This window comes from Leptidea sinapis, chromosome 26 (assembly GCF_905404315.1).
Source record: "Leptidea sinapis chromosome 26, ilLepSina1.1, whole genome shotgun sequence".
NCBI classification, from domain to species: Eukaryota; Metazoa; Arthropoda; class Insecta; order Lepidoptera; family Pieridae; genus Leptidea; species Leptidea sinapis.
In genome coordinates this window covers 2,856,737-2,878,436 of record NC_066290.1, presented here as the reverse complement: position 1 = coordinate 2,878,436, position 21,700 = coordinate 2,856,737, and the positions used below count along the sequence as shown (strand labels likewise).

Genomic DNA, 21,700 nt, shown 5'->3' with positions numbered 1-21,700 from the left:
AAAATTCCAAATAGAAAAAGATGGAACGATCTAAAAATATATTCACGTAAATATCGCATTATGATTTTGTGAACCATTTAAAATTAACGAACAGAACCCATGACTATTGCTATTTCATAAATAACATCGTTTGTAACTATAAAATATACTGCTGTTCTAATTTTATTTAAAAACTAGCTGACCCGGCAAACGTTGTTTTGCCATATAAATTTTTTTTAGAGTTAGACCGTTTCTTGGATATTGCTTTATTTTTATAAAATAAACGTAGCCTAAGTTACTCCTTATTACATCAGCTACCTGCCAATAAAAGTCGCCAGATTAGCCGGAACAAACAGACAGACAGACCGACAGGCAGATAAAAATTGTAAAAAATGTTATTTTGGTGTATGTACCGTACCGTATATGTATTCATAATATACATTTAGTAAAAAACGGTTATTTCAATATTACAAACAGATACTCCAATTTTATTTAAATGTATAGATAATTCATACAATATTTTATTAAATTATAGCCTATATGTTATTCTGGTGTGTAAGCTATATTATTGCAAAGTTTCATCAAAATCCATTCAGTAGTGTTTGCGTTAAAGAAGTTCAAACGCACATCCAGACATACAAACTTTCACATTTATAATATTAGTAGGACTAGTAGGATAAAGTATTTATCTATTTTAAATAAAATACGAGCGGTGACACTCGACGTCACCCTTGTAGATTTAACAGGTTATTAATGCCATTGGGTATTTTTTTTTAAGAAAATAAGGTACGAGATGAGCAGGACGTTCAGCTAATGGTAATTGATACGTCTTACGTACTATGCAGTGCCGCTCAGGATTCTTGAAAAACCCAAAAATCTTGAGCGGCACTACAATTGCGCTCGTCACCTTGAGACATAAGATGTTAAGTCTCATTTGCCCAGTAATTTCTGTAGCTACGGCTCTCTTCAGACTGATACACAGTGTTTGGTTTTTCATTTTCATTCACAAGGGTTTTATTTTTTAAATAGGCTAGCTTCCAGTGAAAGTAGTGTTAAAATAAACTTTTCGGAAATAAACAATCAGACAGACAGACTAAAATTGCTTTCAAAAGTTGATACAGTTAAATTACTTTCGATACGTTTTTGTATTTGTAGTAGTATTTATATATTTATTACAGGAATTCTAAACTTGAAATTTATATTTCCCTGTACAGTCAGCAAAAAGAGGTCCGTTACATTTTCAAGAAGAATATATATTGATAATCAATAGTGAATGACAAATAAATAATAATTATATTTATAAACATTGCTAATAGTTGTGACGTTGGTTAATAAATGATTTTTTTTTTATTGTGGTTTATTCTGATGGCTAATAATATTTATTCTCCATTGTTATTTTTGTAAAGTTATTGATTAAAAATAATTGACATGAGCTGAGGATAAATTTAATAGCCATAACCTAAGATTTAGGATTAGTCTCCGCTGCGCTCCAACTAGATACCGTAGATGTAATCGCAAACTGTGGCAACTAATGCCGGGTTGCGTACAACGTTAGAACAACTTTGTAAACATAATACTACAAGAAATAAGAAAGACACTATCACCAGTATTTTGTATTTTAGTAATTTCAATAACACGAAGCGTAAGTTACAATATTTGAAAGATGCTATTGAGTGTCAAGATGCCACGCACACAAGCATCCAATAGTTGCCGTAATAAAAAAGCGTAATATTGTATTTAGGTAGTGCGGCAGCTAGGTAGTTGGAGCGCAGCGGAGACCAATCTTTAATCTAAGGTTAACATTAATTATTAATCGGATGAAAGTGAGGATGAAAATGAGTATGAAATGTCTGCAGGTGAAGAATTGTTGAATTTGAAACTATGTTTAATTTTTCACTATTTTAATATCGTTAAATATTGTAAGTTCCATATAAAGTTCCAAGCTATAAAAATATCTAAAAGTATTTATTTATTTATTTGCTGACCGTACACGTACTCACACACAAATGCAAAAATGTCTCGAAAGTATTTTTTGTATCCGTCTGGTCTAAATATTTTAGTGGAGGACCTACGTAAAATGATTGAAGCCTTCGAGATGTCGACGTGTCGTAGGACCGTCCGAATGCAGAAGAACATCGAGTTAGTTAGCCATCAAACAGCGTAAGATCTCGTATCTCGGTCATATACTGCGCAACGATAGGTACCGATTGCTGCAAACTATTTTGATGGGGAAAATTACTGGTAAGAGAGGTGTTGGAAGAAAAAGGAAGTTTTGGTCCAGGAACATTGTGGACTGGCACCAAGACAGTCCAAGAACAATTCTGCCTAGCCGTGGACAAGGAGAAGTTTAAAAAACTGACTGCTGATCTCCAGTAATGGAGAGGCACATGCAGAAGTAGAAGGGATCTTCAAGCAAGAAGTTGGATGTGTGGCGCTACTGTGCGGTTTTCTTTCCAGGACGATACGACATGGGTACCATCAAAAAATGCGCGTATTCCTTTCTATAAGGCTCTCAACGCTCCCCTAATTCCTGTGGTGTTGCTAGAGAATGTGGGCGGCGGTGATCATTTTACATCAGGTGACAAGTACGTAACCTCCTCTTTCATAGAAAAAACAGGATAATCATAACCTAACGCCCGCTCAATGATGATGGCGGAAGCCAAGGACACCCAAATTTTAACAAATCTTTAAACACATGTAGAAAAGAGTTCAAAGGTTAATAAAAATAATATAAAACCAAATGTGTGCTGGAACACTTAGTAGTAGTGTAATTTCAATTGAAAAATTAAAAAAATAATATTTGAAGGTTTTCCATCAATATTTTAAAACAAATATTTCAAAGAAATATATTCAAAAAAAATATTTCCAAAGAAATCGAACCTACTCTCTCTCGCGGGAACCAGAGCTTAAATCTGGCGCCTTAAACCGCGCGGGGGACATGTGATAGATGGGCGAAAAATTTTGAGGCGATGTAATAATAGTTTTAATTTACAATCCAGGCTCCCTCGTTTCATCAACACTGGCTATTGGTGCAGCTATCAGCGCCTTGCCTGTGGGAGTGTTCGCGCAGAAATTCGGAAGACGACCAACCATCCTGATCCTTGCTGGCCCGTTCATGGTTAACTGGCTCCTCACGATCTTTGCCAACGGACCTGGCATGCTTATCGCTGCAAGATTCTTCGCTGGTTTAGCTACTGGTAAGATCTGGACCTTAAAATATTTAATATATATTCATTCATTTCGATTTGGTAAATTTTCAGCCAATCGACTAAAGTGTCGACCAACTAGTCAAAAGTGTTTTTTAGTTCATATTGGTTAGCAGAAAATCGACTTTTATATGTTACCAATTGGATTATTAGGTCCTTTTTAAAGTAGCGTCTCGATACGCTATCTATGATCAAGTTAAATGATGTCTGTGATGTGATTTTATTCACAGTTGTGATAACAGTGACAACAATATGCTTGACAAGGATTATGTATTAAGACACCTTCCGGAAGACAGAGCTAGTCTTCTAATAACCAAATACGAAAGAAGTTCGATTATCGTCAAATTAGTTAGTAAGGTGCTGCATCCGATACATGGGTCGTATTCAAAGTTAAAAGCGTTTTAAATATCAAATATTTCATAAAAAGTAATAAAGAATAAACTCTTTAAATTAACGTAAATTGGATGCAACCTTTAAATCTTGGAATCATTGTTCCTTTAAGAATGCTTCGTGAACATGGTATCGTGGCAGACGAATAATGATTATTGTGGAAAGTTTCTGAAGAATCAACTATTTTTAAACACTTGTTGTGTCAAGATTATAAACTTGACTATACTAAAGTCATTCAAGTCTTTGAGTTTCTCAAAATTGATTCCTTGAGAATTACTTTATTGAAGTCAATTAATACATAATACGGCTTTGGAAACAATATCTAACAATCTAAAAACAAGGCTCATTGAGGTAAAAGAAACTAAGGTCCGTAATACAGAAAGCGGCACAATAATTCACGACATAATATTATGGCCACTGTCTTGTTCATACGAGTACAATGTGCATAAAAGATAAATACAATTGATCATAAATTTCGTAATGAGACGCCTTCTGAAATATAAACATATAAGGTTCATAAATGTATATCAGTACACCATGATTGTACACCAACGGGAGGCTCCTTTGCACAGGATGCCGGCTAGATTATGGGTAGGTACCACAACGGCGCTTATTTCTGACGTCAAGCAGTAATGTGTAAGCATTATTGTGTTTCGGTCTGAAGGGCGCCGTAGCTAGTGAAGTTACTGGGCAAATAAGACTTAACATCTTCTGGCTCAACGTAACGAGCGCATTTGTAGTGTCGCTTAGAATTTATGGGGTTTTCAAGAATCCTGAGAGCACTGCATTGTAATGGACAGGCCATATCAATTACCATCAGCTGATTGTCCTGCTCCTCTCGTCCCATATTGTCATAAAAAAAAGATTTATATCTTATGCTTTCAATTTACAGGTGGCATTTGCGTCGCAGCGCCAATGTACATCGGTGAGATAGCTGAGACTTCCATTCGAGGTTCACTCGGTGCCTTCTTCCAGCTGTTCCTGACCGTGGGGATTCTCTTTACCTTTGTGATCGGCGGGTGGACGCATTGGAGGACTTTGTCCATCATATCTGCAGCATTGCCTGTGCTTTTGGTTGCTGTGTTTTGGTATGTACTCCATATCGTTTAGCCTTAAACTTCGTCTCGACCGACATATATAGATAGGCTGTAACCTGTCTGGGTTTGAACAATTTTAGATACAGAAGGTTGCTGTTTTAGTTATTCTTTTCCCTAGAGCTTAGCAGAATTGTTGAAAGCCTTACGTGGAATACAATTTTCTAGATAATGAAAGAAAATATTATTTCGTTTTTTATTTACAATTAAAGTGAAATAAACACAGAAAGATCAATTATCGAACTTTAAATTATGGATGTTATACTTTAAGTTTATTTTGTAACATATTATCTGTTTCATAGTGAATTAATTCAAAAAAGTTTTCAGTAGATACAGCTATTCTTAAGATTTTTTTTAAATAAGTATCAGGAAAGGATCCTGAATGTTCGTCCTCTAAAGTCTAAGCTAACATGTAGCTGACCTGACCATGTATTCAATGGCGAAGTTCAGTCCAGCCAGAGACATCATCATCAGCCGGAAGACGTCCACTGTTGGATAAAGGTCTCCCCAAAAATTTTCACGACGATGGGTCCTGCCCTGCCCTCGTCCAACGTATTCCGGCGATCTTGACCAGATTGTCAGTCCATCTTGTGGGGGGCCTACCAACACTGCGTCTTCCATTACGTGGTCGCCATTCGAGGACTTTACTGCCCCAATAGCCAAAATACCCAAATGATTGCGAAAGTTTTTTAGCAATTTAGTCCATATCGAACTATATGTCCACTGCCACTTCAGTTTCGCAATAATTTGGGCTATGTCGGTAACTTTGGTTCTCCTACGGATCTCCTCATTTCTGATTCGATCTCGTAGGGAAACTCCGAGCATAGCCCTCACCATTGCCCTCTGAGCGACCATGAGCTTTCTCATAAGGCCCCTAAGGCCTCATCAGCCAGGCACACCCATAGAATAATTGTCATAGTGTAAATTAGATACTAATTTTGAATGCACAGATTGAATAGCTCTATCAAAAATTAAAAAACCCCTAACCTTACCCACAGTTAACCCAATAGCATGATGGAATTCAAATTGCATCTCCTATTAACTTCAGGAACATTCATTAAAATGCACTGATGTATTCGAGCCAATAATTTGCAAACGGTTCGTGGTCGGTGAGTGCGTCATGGCTTTTCTATATGACCACAACTGAATGTTGAGAACTGAACATCTTAGGAAATCTTTTTAACCTTCGAGAAAGATACAATTAGTGCAATAATATTTACCGTATCTGCATAAATTTACTTGTTTTTCTAGGTGGATGCCAGAAACCCCACAGTTTCTTTTAGATAAAAACAGGCGCAGAGACGCAGAAAGGTCTTTGCGCTGGCTTCGCGGACCCGACGCAGATATCTCTACTGAACTCGATGATATGCAGAAAGATGTAAGTTTGATATTGCAAAACAATATGGACTTAAACTTTATTGTGACAGATGTTTCTTTCTTTCTTCTCCTTGCAGTTGCTATGGTATAGTGTGAGGGACTCTTGTTCCGCAATTACCAGTAGGAGGCTCCTGTACACAGGATGCCGTCTAGATTAGGGGTACTACAACGGCACCTATTTCTGCATTGAAGCAGTAATGTGTAAACATTACCGTGTTTCGGTCTGAAAGGCGCCGTACCTAGTGAAATTACTAGGAAATGAGACTTAACATCTTATGTCTCAAGGTGACGAGCGCAATTGTAGAGCCGCTCAGAATTTTTGGGTTTTTCAATAATCCTGAGCGGCACTGCATTGTAATGGGCAGGCCGTATCAATTACCACCCGCTGAACGTCCTGCTCGTCTCGTCTCTTATTTTTCATAAACAAAAACTTCATATTTGTGGTCCTTCTACTGTTGGATATTGGAGAGATTCCACTGTCAGCATCACATCACTAACTATAGATAGGTTACGTAGACAACATACGGTGTTTGAAAATGATACACTAACGCACACATGAATAATTTAACATTGCATGTCTTTTTGTTGAGGGTTTATTACAATAAGGTCATGAGAGAAGAAGAAAATGATCCATTGATTCTTCTGCAGTTAGCAAGGGATATACTGAAAAAACTCCTACGTAAACAAATAGCACTCACTGTCTACATCCGCTACCTACCCTAAAACTTGTTTTAGTAGTTTGATAGTTCAGCTACCTATATACGCACTTGTTTTTTAAAAATTATTACATTCACTGCAACAATGGCTTTTTTACATCATTTCCTAAAATATTCTACCTCGATCATCCCGCAACAGACAGCATCAATATTTTGTCATTTCTGTACGTTAATCTATGATCGGCTTGGCGGCGATCGGCGTTGTCATGGTAACATATTTATTTTGTTAGATAAATAATGAAATCAAATAAAATGTTATAATTCATGATTTCTTAACTTTGGTATTTTTTTTACTTTCGTAATTAGTGCATCTTCCCATACCACAAGACGGCATTTTAATGTTGTACCTATATCAAATTGTAAGCAATTCTGTCAACAACAAACGCGTGTGTACCGTTTTCGTATCGAGAGAGCGACTACGACCAAAGGAACCAATTGACTCAATTTAGGAGATTGATTTTCGGCGCGCTAGTGACATATCTACCTCTTTTAATACTATAATATACTACACTATAATAGACTTACACCCTTTTTGTTATGAAAATCCTTCATCTTTGATGGAATCATAAATTTTATTTAATGTGGAATATGTCGACAAATGATAGTCAACTCTATTGTTGATAGGTTGTGACACGTGAGTGGATTATCCTGGTGGTAGTGATCACCAGAGGAGCGTTCTCGGCCTGTTAGATAGTACGCGTTTGTCTCGTTTCGTTTGTATAAATAAATAATAAAGAAAATCTTATTATTTTTGAAGGTATTACAAAAATTGCGTCATTGACCGATTATCACGACATTGCACCTGGGTGCGATTTAGATTCGATTGACATTTGACCACATTATTAATCTATGAAACGCGTCAGATTCGTCGCAGTATACGGTCTTCAAGGTCACCGATCTCATGATATTATTTAGCAAATCGGACGTTAAAATTTCATTAATTGTAGATAGTAATTCACCTGAAATTTTTTATAAAAGGATACACATTGTCTTTAAGAATATAAATAATTTTGACAAAGTGAAATTGCATGTTATACTCATTGTATAAAACAGACCTAATATAGTAATTCTTCAATTTCAGGTGGACAAAGCATCTCGTCAGCGTGGGGGCATGGTTCACATGTTAACCAACCGCGCTTCGCTTATGGCGCTGATCTGCTCCTTGGGCCTCATGTTCTTCCAACAATTCAGTGGCATCAACGCTGTTATCTTCTACACCAACAACATCTTCCAGTCTGCAGGTTCCGACATTCCGCCTGCCATTGCCACCATCATCATCGGAGTGGTCCAAACAATTGCTACATATATATCCTCTTTGTTGATCGAAAGAGCTGGCCGAAGAATTCTACTCCTTCAAAGTTGCATCATTATGGGCTTGTGTTTGATCATTTTAGGAACTTACTTCAAACTGCAAGATGGTGGCATTGATTTATCAGCAGTTGGCTGGATCCCTCTGGTTTGCTTGATGTTGTTCATTGTCTCCTTTTCTTTAGGATTCGGCCCTATTCCCTGGATGATGATGGCTGAGTTGTTTTCAGTAGAATTTAGAGGCACCGCTTCCGGTATTGCGGTGATCATGAACTGGCTTTTGGTTTTCATCGTGACCCTATGTTTCCCACTGATGAAAGACGGAATAGGAATATACAGTTGCTTTTGGTTCTTCTCCGGTTTTATGATTGTATGTATCTTCTTTGTTTTCTTCTTGATTCCGGAGACTAAGGGAAAGACTATTTCGCAGATTCAGACAATTCTTGGGGGTAAAGCTTAAAGATACTCAAAAGAAAAATTATATAATGTTAATTATATTTGAATACGATTTATTACACTTATTAAATGGATTATTATGGCCAAAAACCTACTATAGTTAGCATTGAAATATTCGCAAACTTTTGTCAAGAATATTATGTTAACATGAATGAAATCGACGTAAAGTATAATTTTGGTTGATAAATGGATTAGAAATTTGTATATTGTCATTGTTTATAATGCGTATTCTGTTAATGCACAATTATAAATTAATTAGTTTTCATATTATGCATTTTATCACCACCGTTTGATGTACAAATGTTATAGATTAGTTAGTTAATTTTTTAAATGTTGACGAAGTTATGTGTTCATCATTAAGGTATTTTGTTTTTATAATAAGCTGTGCCTTTCAAAACTATTGTGAGTAGGTAACTCATATTCTAGATAAACATTTATAAATTTTTGAATCAATTGTTAACAATTATTGTTTTCTATTTGCACTAAAATAAGGGCACTCAGGAAGTTGAAAACAAAATATTATAAGTTGAATAGCAAAGATATTAACTAGCTAATAATATTTTACCAAATAAAAATTATATGTTTGTTGCAATGTGTATAATTTTTAATGGCAATAAATAATTGACCGATCTATCAAACTATTGTAAATTCCATACTGGCGATATGATTTGTGTTGTCATGATGAAGTTGAAAAATATAACGCCATTCTATGACGTAGCATACCACCACAACGTCACCACGACAATTAAAAATGGAATTTGTCACAAGCCTGTGATGACCTAGCAGTAATACTTAAATAGGTAATTCTGTTTTAAGAATTTTCTAATTAAATTACAATTAAAGTTGAAGTGCCAAAAATTTTTTTAAATTTTGAACAATCTTTGGAATATTTATGTAATAATATAAAATTTTGATTGTTAATGTTTTTATAATTATATATTACCTGTTTGACTAATTAAATGTTTAGTACAGATAATTTAGTTTAGTTATGATTATTTAATATTATTATTGAGATGTAAATAAAATTCATTTGTAATTTTGGTATTTTATTTCCGCTCTTCTGTCACAGTTCTGTTTAGCAAATTCAAGCATTTTCTATATACTTACTTATTAAAAGATATAATACCATTTTCACATTTTTTGAATTCAGTAATCCTTTTTGATTAAAATACGTCAAGCGCTTTTTAGTAATACATATTATGTACATTTTCACCATCACGATAAATTCGGAATTTGTTACAATCGGCAAGAATATTGTTATGTTTTTCTATGTGTTAAAAATTTTGATGTAAAAACAAAATTTAACTAAGTTAAAATTATTCCTAAAATAGTTAACCATAATAAAAGGGAAATTTGTCTGACTGGCCTGTCACGGAATAGCTTCTAAGAGGATTGGGTCGAAATGCGGTAAACAGATCATGACCATTCTTAACAATTCGATCCCGACAGGAAACAAATGCGAATCGAAAAATCGCAGAAAATCTCCTGTCAATAATAGTACATACATTGTTCACCAAACGAGGTAATCTTATCGGTTTCAAGAACGGAAGACATAGGACATGTGTAGCGAGGTAAATTAAGTCAAGTCAAAGTCAAATAAATTTAGTTCAAATAGGCTTAAACTAAGCGCTCGTCACTAAAATATTTCGTTTAAATGACTGAATTTTCCATATTATGTTCGTCAATGTTGAGCTCGTGAGAAGAACATACAAGAAACTCAACGTCCACTCTTGTCAATCAAATAGAGAATTTTACAATATACTGCATCCAATATATGAGACGTGTTTAAATATTATAAATTATTTCATAAAAAGTAATAAAGAATTAACTGTATTTAAATATAAATTATCGTATATTGGATGCATCAACTTTTAGAACTTGAATTCATTGTTTGTGTAAGGATGCTTCGTGAACATGATGGTCGTGATTACTGTCACAATAAGTAATTGTATCCAACAAATACAATTATTAACCACTAGCTGACCCGGCAAACGTTGTTTTGCCATATAAAGTATAATTCACGCGGTAGTTTTATAAGTAATAAAATATTGCCTATATTATAGCCTGTACATCATTTTGATCTATTGTCAATAGTTTTTGCAGCGCACGCAAATATAGGTTTTCGATTTTACACCTTGTGTTACAAAATAGCAATTTTATTACGGATCCCTAATTTTGAAAAAAAAACATAGCCTATAGCCTTCCTGGATAAATGGACTACCGAACACTGAAAGAATCATTCAAATTGGACCAGTAGTACCAGAGATTAGCGCGTTCAAACAAACAAACAAACACTGCAGCTTTATAATATTAGTATAGATAACAGGTCGACCTGGCACCACAAGCAGCGAGTTCACGAGTTGACGTATGGACCAGCCATCGTTCGCACATGAGAGACGATGACGATGGAGACGACGCAAGCAATGCCATTTAGTGAGCATAACGAACCATGTTATACCATATCTACGCATGGTTACAAAAAAAATACAAAATAAATGCCCACAAAGCATGCCCACAAATGATTCTATATATACCCAAATATATAACCAAAAGAATATATTAAATTCTTTTATCGTACTGTAGGCTTTTTGAAAAAGTCGATTCTTTATAACTTTTTTGAATTTAGAAGGCGATAGACATGTTGTATTATTTGGAATATTATTAAAGAACTGCACACTGAGACAAACAAACGAATTTTGTATTTTACTGAGTCTCGTTTTTGGAATAGCGATTTTATTTTTATTTCCTGTATTGATGGTATGTTCGAGTATATCTTGATTTAGAATGTTTTCAATATTTCTATTATAAACTATATATTATTATAAATGACTTGGGAAGAAATAATTTTGGAACCAAGTTCCTTACGGCAGGCTTGGAGGAGATAGGGATTTTGCTGCGGGACCGAACTGAAAAAAATGTGATAGTAAAACCGTAAGAAAAAGTCCGTGGAATAAAACCGTTAAATGAGACGTGCGCAGGCGCGACAGTCGTTTCTATTTCTATGTAATTTTATGTTGTCAAACAAAAATAAAGAGACATTTTTGGTTATTTTAATTGATAATTTGGATTACGATTTATTTTTATTTTACGTAATTTATTATTTCCTAAAATACTGAATTTCCTAAATACTTTCGTGTAGTTAAATAACAACTAATCTGCAAAATTTAAGCGAAAAATCAAGAAAACTTACATAAAATTGAACACGATTTTTTTTACAAATTGTGTCGATTCTACATTAACTGAAGGAACTTCGTTCCTACCTGGTGTCCCACGACACCACATCTTTTTTATTATTGTTAGAATTCCTATGTGTTTAAAGTGATTTCTAAGGGATTCTCTAGAATTCAGATTATAGATGGGCCTTATTGCCCTTTTTTCTATACAAATATTGTTTCGATATCAGCTGCTTTATCCATAGCAAAATTCCATATGATAGAATTCTATGGAAAAAACTGAAATTAATCTCGCTGTGTTAGTATCACTCAGATTTTTAATTCTTCTAATACCAAAAGTAGCAGCACTGAGTTTAATTTGAGATTGCCTCAATATGACCGCACCATTGTAGTTTTTCATCTAATACTATTCCAAGATTCTAAGTAGTATCTACAAGTTTTAAAGGTTCTCCATTTAATATGATGCTTTTTTACATTTTGTAGGGAGAATTCAATACATAAGAGAAGAGAGTGGCCTTTATCTGGCATTCAAGGTCATTCTTTATAAATGGACTGGTCTTTAAGCGTGAAAATATAACGCGTTATATTAAGTATTGGTCTCCGCTGTACTCCAACTAGATACTGCAATACCTAAGAACAATAGTTTTTCTATAACGGCCACTATTAGATACTTGTGTGCGTGGCATCTTGACACTCAATGGCATCTTTCAAATATTGTAACTTACGCTTCGTGCTATTGTAAATTGAAATTAATAAAATACAAAATACTTACTGATGATATGTGATCCAAGTGTCTTGTTTATTTCTTCTAGTATTTATTACTTTTACAAAGTTTTACTACGCAACTCGGCATTTTAGTTTCAATTATTAGCAAAGTTTAACACAACATGTAGCACGTCAACGTCACACATTGTTCGAGAATGGCTCGAGTACGCCCACTTCGGCATAGTTTTAAATGTCGCACTTTGCGATTACGCTTGCGGTATCTAGTTGGAGCGCAGCAGAGACCAATCCTTAATCTAAATATAAAACCTTGCCCCTCTTAACAGCAAAGTTTTACACAACGATTGTTAATCAATTATAACAATTTTCACTGTGATCTCTATTTTTTTTAGAATCGGTCAAATAGTTACTAATTAGAAGTAAAAAAGACCCAAACAAAAAATATAAATTTTACCTCATGTTACCATTTCACATTATTAATATATTAATGCGTAAAGCAAAAACGTTGTACATATCTATCTATTTCTTTAAATTCTGCGATGTATGGAGAAGAAGTGCATAAAGCTATTTTTCTTATAGAAAAAGCCTTATGAATTACATATGAAACATATATTAAATTAATTAAAATAAATGTTACACACACTTGAATGACACACATACATTATAGAGGTAAAAAAGCCGTTGGCAAATGAACCCCAATTAAGTTCGAACCTAAAACTTAAAGAATTATGGTCGAATTTTCATATCTGGGCGACCAGTAGTATTGATTAATCTGTGATGCAGTTTCAAGAACATTATTATGAAAATATATCTACTAGTCGAAGCTTGTGAATACGTTCCAATATAAATTTTCCCTTTTATATTTACCCCCTTATTCATAATGGTCCGCTAACTTAAAACAGCCGCTAAGGAGTGTTTTTTCTGATTCTGACTTAGGTCAGTAGAAGAAGACAGAGTGAGAATTAGCAATGCTTTAAGTTAGCAGACTATTATGAATAAGGGGGTTTATCTATACATATAAATAAAATTGGAGTGTCTGTTTGTAATATTGAAATAACTGTTTTTTACTACATGTATATGAAAATATATTCGGTACATGGTGAATGTAAAATAATATTTTGTACAGTTTTTGTCTGTCTGTCTGTTTGTTCCGGCTAATCTCTGAAATGGCTGGACCGATTTTGACGGGACTTTTATTGGCAGGTAGCTGATGTTATAAGGAGGCACTTTACTTTAGAAAAATAAAGGTATGTTTCAAGGTCAAATAAAATAATTTATAATATGGCAAAACAACGTTTGCCCGGTCAGCTAGTTAAAACTAAATTAAATTCTGATAACTTACTGATGTTATGATATTATGATATAATGTTATGTTATTATTATGTAGAAAAATAGATAAGTGTATTATTAACAATATTTTTTTTTAGTTTATATATATGCGACGACCTGTATAGTCGAGTGGTTAGCGATCCTTCCTACTAAGCTAGAGGTCCCGGATTCGAATCCCAGTAGGTGCAAGCATTTATATGATGAATATAGATGTTTGTTTCCGAGTCATGGATGTTTGTATTTATGTATGTTTATATGTATAAATGTATGTTTAAGTAAGTATATTGTATTAAATATATCGTTGTTTTGTAACCCATAATACAGGCTATATATGCTTAACTTGGGGCAAGATAATTTGTGTAAAAAGTGTGTCAATATTGTTATAATAACTAGCTGACCGAGCAAACGTTGTATTGCCGATATTAAAATCGCGATACAAAAGTAACTGTTGATCGTAGATGGGTGAAAATTTGAAGTTGTATGTATTTTTTAATGCTGACTCATAATCAAACAAACTTAAAAAAAATGTCAAATAAATTAAAAAAAAATAATTCGTGTGGTCCACACGAATTTTTTAAACCCTTAACATTTAGGGGGATGAAAAATAGATGATAGGCCGATTCTCAGCTCTACTCAATATGCTCACAAAATTTCATGAGAATCGGTCAAGCCGTTTCGGAGGAGTACGGGAACGAACATTGTGACACGAGAATTTTATATATAAGATATTATTATATATATATATATTTCAATTTATAAATATTTAATTCTCGAAGTCTGTGTCTCGGTGTCTAATGAATACCAGCGTTGAGAAGTAAAATTCCCAACATAATGCTGACTAGACACCATTTTGGTTCTGTAATGTCCATAATATTGTTATTAGTAATAAGATTTCGGTAAACTTATAGAACTTAATAAACCTTTTAATTATTATAATTATTATTAAAGTGAAAGTTTTATTACATCATCTCAAACTTTTTCGTCTGTGTGTTGCATGTCGCGTGACGGTCGGGCGGCGGCTATAGTTCGCATATTGGATGCAATTGCGTTCGGATGGAAGAGTAGGTTCGAACTTAATTGACTTTTATTTTATTAAAATGTAAAGCATAATATATAAATTTGTTTTTTTTTTTCTATTGCTGATATTAATACCTGTGTTATTTTGTGAATAAAAGTGTCACTTGCATCTTGGTTTCATAAAACCACGCAATTGGTTTTTATTATATTCGTATTCATTTTTATATTCGGCCATATAATACCAAAAAGAAAAGAAAACGATGGCAGATGTCATTTAGTTACCGTGTCATACAGCTTTGGCGACCACATTTGGAAAAAATGCAAAATCGCTATGAGAATCTAAATTTGTTCCGAGTACGAATACATCAAAATAATATTTAATATGACCTACCAAACTAAAGTTTTACCAAAACAACTCAAAAATGAAGAAGAAGGGGCGATTAAGAGGGTACATTTGTTAGGTAAGTTTTTATAGGAATAACAGGATACTGCACTGCCTAATTTTATTATAATATGTTTATGCTTGTAATGTTCAAGGGATTAATTCACACAGGCTTCTTATAAATACACCAAGAGATTCTCTACTTTTAAACAGACACCATGACTAAAATACTTAATCTATCAAACTTTTACTTTTTGCTTTTCCATCAATCTGTTTCCAATACATATTAAGTTATCCACATCCTTATGGCTCTTTTTCAGAATAATTCAAATTTAGTGAAAAAATGTTTGGGAAACCTTTACGAATAATTCTGCTCCTTAAAATTGGTTCTTTCTTCCTCTTAAAAGTACTCTGCAAATTATGCATTTGATTTAAAAAAAAACCTGTTTAATCCCATAAGATTAATAACTACAATGCTACATATAAAAAATAGGGTTGTATTAGTATCCCTTAGCACGAATTAGGAGGTAAAAATATTGTAGTTGATAGACCTTTAGTCCACGATTATATTGATACCACTCTTATAACAAGGTAATGCACCGTTTTCAAGAGAAAAAAGCATTGTAACCTAATGTCAAATTATGATATTTTTAAGGGCTGGGACATTTTTATAGGGAAGTAAGAAAGGGTAAGAAAGAGCAGTACCCACGGTACCCTCGGCTCGTGCGTACCAAAAAATATGCTTTTATCGTGGTGATTGAAACTCGATGTTCTTGGTCAGACACGGACAAGAAACTGATCCTCTAAGTTGTTAGAAAATACCATATTGCCATAAATGCATAGTTAAATTATAATAAACAATAAACACTTAAAATTTCTAGGACCTGGTTTGGAAGCCAAATTTGACGATCTGAAATTCGAAATAATTTCTAAGATAGACAGCGAACTGACAGACTCCAAGAATGCCCGAGACTACATCAGCCAAAAGTACGACGAACTTTGCACCAAGATCCAGTACCTGACCGAGTTGGACGCGACTGTGAGTGGTTTCAGAAGTGATGTGAAGGCAATAGAGCGGCAGATCATAGAGCTGTCGTCTAGGGTGGATGACATCGAGAAGCGAACGATTTGTAAAGAAAGTCCGTCTGTGGCGTCGTCTGTGCTTGGTCATAAATAAACTATTTGAGGTGTTCTGCTTTTAACTGTAAAACTAGATGATGATGATGACTGATGCAACAAATGTTTTACTGTTAAATTTAAAAGTTATCCTGCAGCAAGTTTTTACGTTTACATTCAGATTAGAAATCATCCAGTTTCGTCGTGGATTCTTGAAAAACACAAAATTCCGGATGGCTTAGCAATTGCGCTCCTCTCTATATCGAGATATAATGTTGTCTCATCAGCCCAGTAATTGTACTAGCAACGGCTCGTTTGTCTTCGGAAATTCACGGTTATGTGCTGTCCCCAGTATACGACGGGCGACCTGACCGGAGAATATTCGGGGAGGGTTTCCCTGAATTTGGAAGAACCAGTAAAAATCTCTGAGGACCGCTGTCATATTGTGGTAGAGAGGCGTTGGAGTTGGCCTACAGACTGTAAAATGGCTTGGGTTTTTCTAAGGATTTTTGCACCATCGAACTTATAAGCAGTATAATCATTCCTCCAAGTACGTCAAAAGAATTATTACTGACCCAAAAGCGAAGTGCTTTGGCAGAATTGGCGAAATACTTGCAATCTACCCTTTGAGAATTTATACAATCCCACCAAAGGCATGTCAAGGCTATCTAATAAAACGTCTGTCAGTCCGTCACTGCACAGAAACGAAGACTCGCTGGCTTAGGAAACGAAGGAAATAATCTCTTAATTTTGAACCCGATTTGGACAGTGACATCAGTGGAGTAGCAGTTAGGTATTTTTTTAAACCCATACGAAAAAGAGGATTGCTATAAGTTTTACGTTCGTCAGTCTGTCCCTATTTTCCGATTAAGATCTGTTTTTTTAAGTCGGAGGTTTTTTACGGTTTTAATCAAAAATCGCATTCATGTCTTTGTATGTTTATTTTTTTACTTTACGTTCTAAAGGGATTTGGATTTAATAAGTTAAGGTAACCTTTAGTGAGAGAAGTTCTCTTTCATTAACTCGTGTATGGGAAAGCTGAAAAATATTAGCTTTTACATATTTGGGATGTAAATAAGTATCAATTATCATTAGGTAACGATACTTCCGTGATAACATGACGAATTGAGAACCTCCTCCTTTTTTGAAGTCGGTAAAAAGAGCGACTCTATTGTTTTCATTTCTTATGTGTCCTTTCATCTGTCCCATTCTGACATGCGGGTTTGTCAATAATATTGTACCATATTTAATGAAAAAATATGCGTTTTATTAAATTACTTCCGCTTTTCGCATATCAATTTTATTTAAATAAAACAACCTTACCGATGATAAGTCACACCATCTTTTTTTGAGACGTTAATGTATCATTTAAGCACTTTTTATAGCATACTTAGGCTTGTTAATTGACACACAGTTGACAAACGACTAAGGAGAAAAGTGTGCTTAGATTGTCTTTAGGCACACTTTTGCCGTTCCGTTATCATACTGCGAATGATATGTCCATATGTGTAGAACGTCATTGCGTTTTTTAAATCTTTTCGGTGGGACATCTATCGTTAGCTTATTGGTTAACTTGTCGGGATGAGTATTAAATTCACTCCGATATTTAGTGCAAGTTTCACTAATTTGCCTTTATATTTTTTTATATATATTTTTTCGAAGGAGCCAGTAAAGGTCTCGTTGCACATAGTCACTGGTGAGCGGTCTCCTAGGCGTAGTGTGTGAGAAGATTTAGAGGTCACCATTTTTTGAGGGATGTATTTTATCAAGTTGGTTTTGTAGAATTTTCTATAGGGCTTGGATTGCTGGCTCGTATTGTTTGTACCACTGTCTAAAATTGCTTGGCTGTAATGAAGAAGTAAAGAGATTGCCCCAACACGGATCCCTGCGGGACTCCTGATTTGCGTTTATGAAATTCTGAGGTGAATCATGTTTTTTAGCTTTAGCTGACTTATCTGTTCTTTAGAAAGACCAATTTTTTTCATGTAAATAATATGGTGGAAATCGTAAAATGCTATGGTCATATTCTTCCATACTGCGTATATTTATAGCAAACTCTGTGTTTATTTCAATGTATATTTTGTTTTTTATTATGTCATATAAGTCGATCTATAATAAGTTTTGGTTATGAGGAATTTTTGCTGCAACCGAGCTATAATTTGTGGTTAAGTACCTAGTGTTTGAGTTCAGGAGTTTAACTTAAAATTTATTATAAGTCATTATGTAATTGCTGGTAGATTTTGTATTAACTGATTACGCAGCCCAGTTTGATATCAATCGGCATTGATTTCTTTATGATAATGACTATCAATACTTTTGTGCAAAATTAGTGCACAAAAACATTTTTCACTGCCAACATGAACGATGATTATACGTTCTTATATCTGATGCAGGATTTGCCTTTTGTTTGCCACATGTGCTCAGTATATGATTTATGGAGGAAATATTTTTGCCATTGGCCCTCATCCTTTGAATTTCTCGGATATAATTAAGCCTTTTCAGGCGACTATCGTACTTTTCAATAAACCTCTTGCATCCTTTTTAGTATATCAAAAATCTTTTCTTTTTCATTATTTCTTCAGTCAGTCACCAATATCATAATTCCAACCATAGACAAGCGAAGAACATCTATAAAGAAGAAGTAGCAAGATAGAAGAGGTAAGCGACTAAGAAATGTTACCAGTTTTGATGGACAATCCGTAAACGATACGATATAAAACAGCTAACTTACGCACACATTGTCAAATCAAAATTAGTCACTTATAACAGTGCAGTAAGGTCGTCTATAGATACTCAATATTCTAAGAAAATGGCTTCAAAGGAATTTGAAACCCACAAACCAGGTGATTCCATCATACGTAAATAAAAATTGTATCTAATATATAAAATTCTCATGTCGCGGTATTTGTAGTTGGTCCACGCCAAATTTTTGTTTTGAATTTGTTTTTGACATTTTTTTTTAAATTTGTTTGATAATGAGTCAGCATTAAAAAATACATACAACTTAAAATTTTCACCCATCTACGATCAACAGTTACTTTTGTATTGCGATTTTAATATAGGCAATGCAACGTTTGCTCGGTCAGCTAGTATATATATAGAAAATTACGTGTGACCAATGACGTTCTATGCATACTCGTATATAGACAAATCACATCATACAAAATCAAAGCCGAAATATCACATTTTGCTCTATTTGTATAAAAATAATATCATGATATTTAATTATACGTTATTTAACTAAATTATGCGGTGTAATAATGTTTTCATTGGTTGTATTTAATACAATTTAGTTTTTTTTACAAACGTACCTAAAATAGCAGGAGGATTTTTTTTTAATGATTATTGTTTTATAACGCCAAAGAAGAAAACTTCTTGCGTGCGTACATAATATATACACACACATTTTTATTCATTCATTTGAAAAGCGTTTTTACATTTCAGTATCATGTTGTGAATTCCAATGCTAGAAATAAAAATAAACCTGTCAATTACTAGTTCTAAGAACGAATGGACATGTAAGTGAAATAAATCAACCTACAGCCGCTTTCCATCTTCTATATAGTTCTTCTTAAGGCGCGGTCATACCTCAATATTCACAAAAATTGGTTTCTTGGAGAGTCGATTACAACATAACGCAATAAGAATATTCCGACGCAAAAAATACATTACAAAAAGAACTTGAATAATTTGAACCGAATAGAATACTTATATATAATTTGAAATGTCTAATAAAAAATTTGGAAAATGCTTCCCAAAAATAAACTATGGAGTTTAAAATCTCTGAATTATCAGCGATAACAATATTCTTTTTTTTTAAATTTAATAGAATTAGAGGTTTTCTAAAACTTAAACCGAACAATTATTCAATTTAATATGTATATTTTGAATAAACAAAAGAAAACCAGTAAAATAAATGCTCATTTGCAGCTTACCCTCATGATCAACTCAAATATTGTACTATTGGTTGTAGCGTTTACAATCCAAGTCAGTCCGCGCCTTAAGGGGCCGCTAAATCGTCTTCATGCACGACGACACCACGCATTACATCGAATTATTTGATGCTGACGCTGAATGTTGAATGCTGACGACGGGTTACGGATGTAGAGTCAACTTTGTGATTTTTTTCCATCGAGGAAATTCTACGACATCATGTTTCCACATCTCTAAGTCGCTAGATCATATCCTGAATTTAAACATATATTTATTTCAACGTGATTGATATAGAATTGAGGATACAGTTCAATATCTTGCTAAGATATAGCAAGAGGTAACACCCCAAAGGTAGCCTATTAATAAAATAATACAAAGTTGAATCTATTGGCAGACGAATTTTTTTATAAGACTGAACTGTGAATGGTTGAAATTCGCATTTACCTTAGACGTTTTCTTCGTTTGTCTACGCCTGCCTCCCCATACGAAAATCGGCAAATAGCATTCTTGAAACATCCTAAAATTCTGCAATTCGTCATCTGGAGACATAAGATGTTACGTTTCATTTGTCCAATGACTTCCACCCCACCGACCAAATCCCATGATTTGCAAAGAATCCTCCCACTGTCTAAAAAAAATATTTAAATGCTTAAAGTATGTACCTGTATGTATGCAGGAAATACATAAGGAAAATTGTAATCAAATACAGTAGTTAGCATCGATTCATAAAATATTCCATCACAAACTCGGCTCGACCACTTGAACAGTACAATCATCAATTCCTTGTAACCGTTGTTGCAGTGGCGTCAGTCATCTTCACTTCAAGTGGTTGCATCGCTTCCTTACTTAACTAGTATTAACACCAGTATATATTCTAACAAAGTTTATTACATACTCTAAGAAATCAGATCAAAAGGGGTTATTTTCTCACAAATTTTTATACCACCTACCAAAACAAACACTCTATCGGAATTCTGGATCTCGAAATCTCGAGCGATTGCCAATTCCGCGGCCATCTGGAGAGCAAAGCCAAATTGGCTTCGAAGAAACTGGGCGTCATAAATAGAGCACGGCAATACTTCAGGCCCACATTCTAGCGCTGTACAAAGCGCAGGTCTGGCCATATATGGAGTATTGCTGTCATCTCTGGTCTGGCGCACCCCAATATCAGCTCAATCCATTTGACCGCGTGCAACGCAGAGCAACTCGAATTGTCGGGGACCCGGTGCTCTGTTAACAGCTGGATCACTTGGCGTGGCGTAGAGACATCGCTTCATTGTGTCCTCTACCGCATTTGGATCATGGGGAGTGTTTCGAAGAGCTGTTTCACTCAATTCCTGCCGCTGAATTCCACCTTCGCACGACGCGCCACCAGTTAGGATATCATCCTCACCATCTGGATGTGTGGCGGCGGTCCTCCACAGTGCGGTTTTCAAGGAGCTTTCTTCCACGTTTTACAAAGCTGTGGAATGAGCTTCCTTGTGCGGTGTTTGCGGGATGC

General features: G+C 34.5%; 1 protein-coding gene across 1 annotated transcript in view; it reads left to right on the top strand.

Moving 5' to 3' along the window:
• LOC126972388 (facilitated trehalose transporter Tret1-like) overlaps positions 1–9,562 on the top strand; it is a 31,709-nt gene extending 22,147 nt beyond the window's left edge. The window contains exons 4-7 of the mRNA XM_050819099.1: positions 2,979–3,176; positions 4,468–4,663; positions 5,921–6,047; positions 7,844–9,562. Of these exons, the coding sequence (XP_050675056.1) occupies positions 2,979–3,176; positions 4,468–4,663; positions 5,921–6,047; positions 7,844–8,530 (1,208 nt within the window). The 3' untranslated portion in view covers positions 8,531–9,562. The remainder of the gene's footprint in view (positions 1–2,978; positions 3,177–4,467; positions 4,664–5,920; positions 6,048–7,843) is intronic.
• The last annotated feature ends 12,138 nt before the right edge of the window (positions 9,563–21,700 follow it).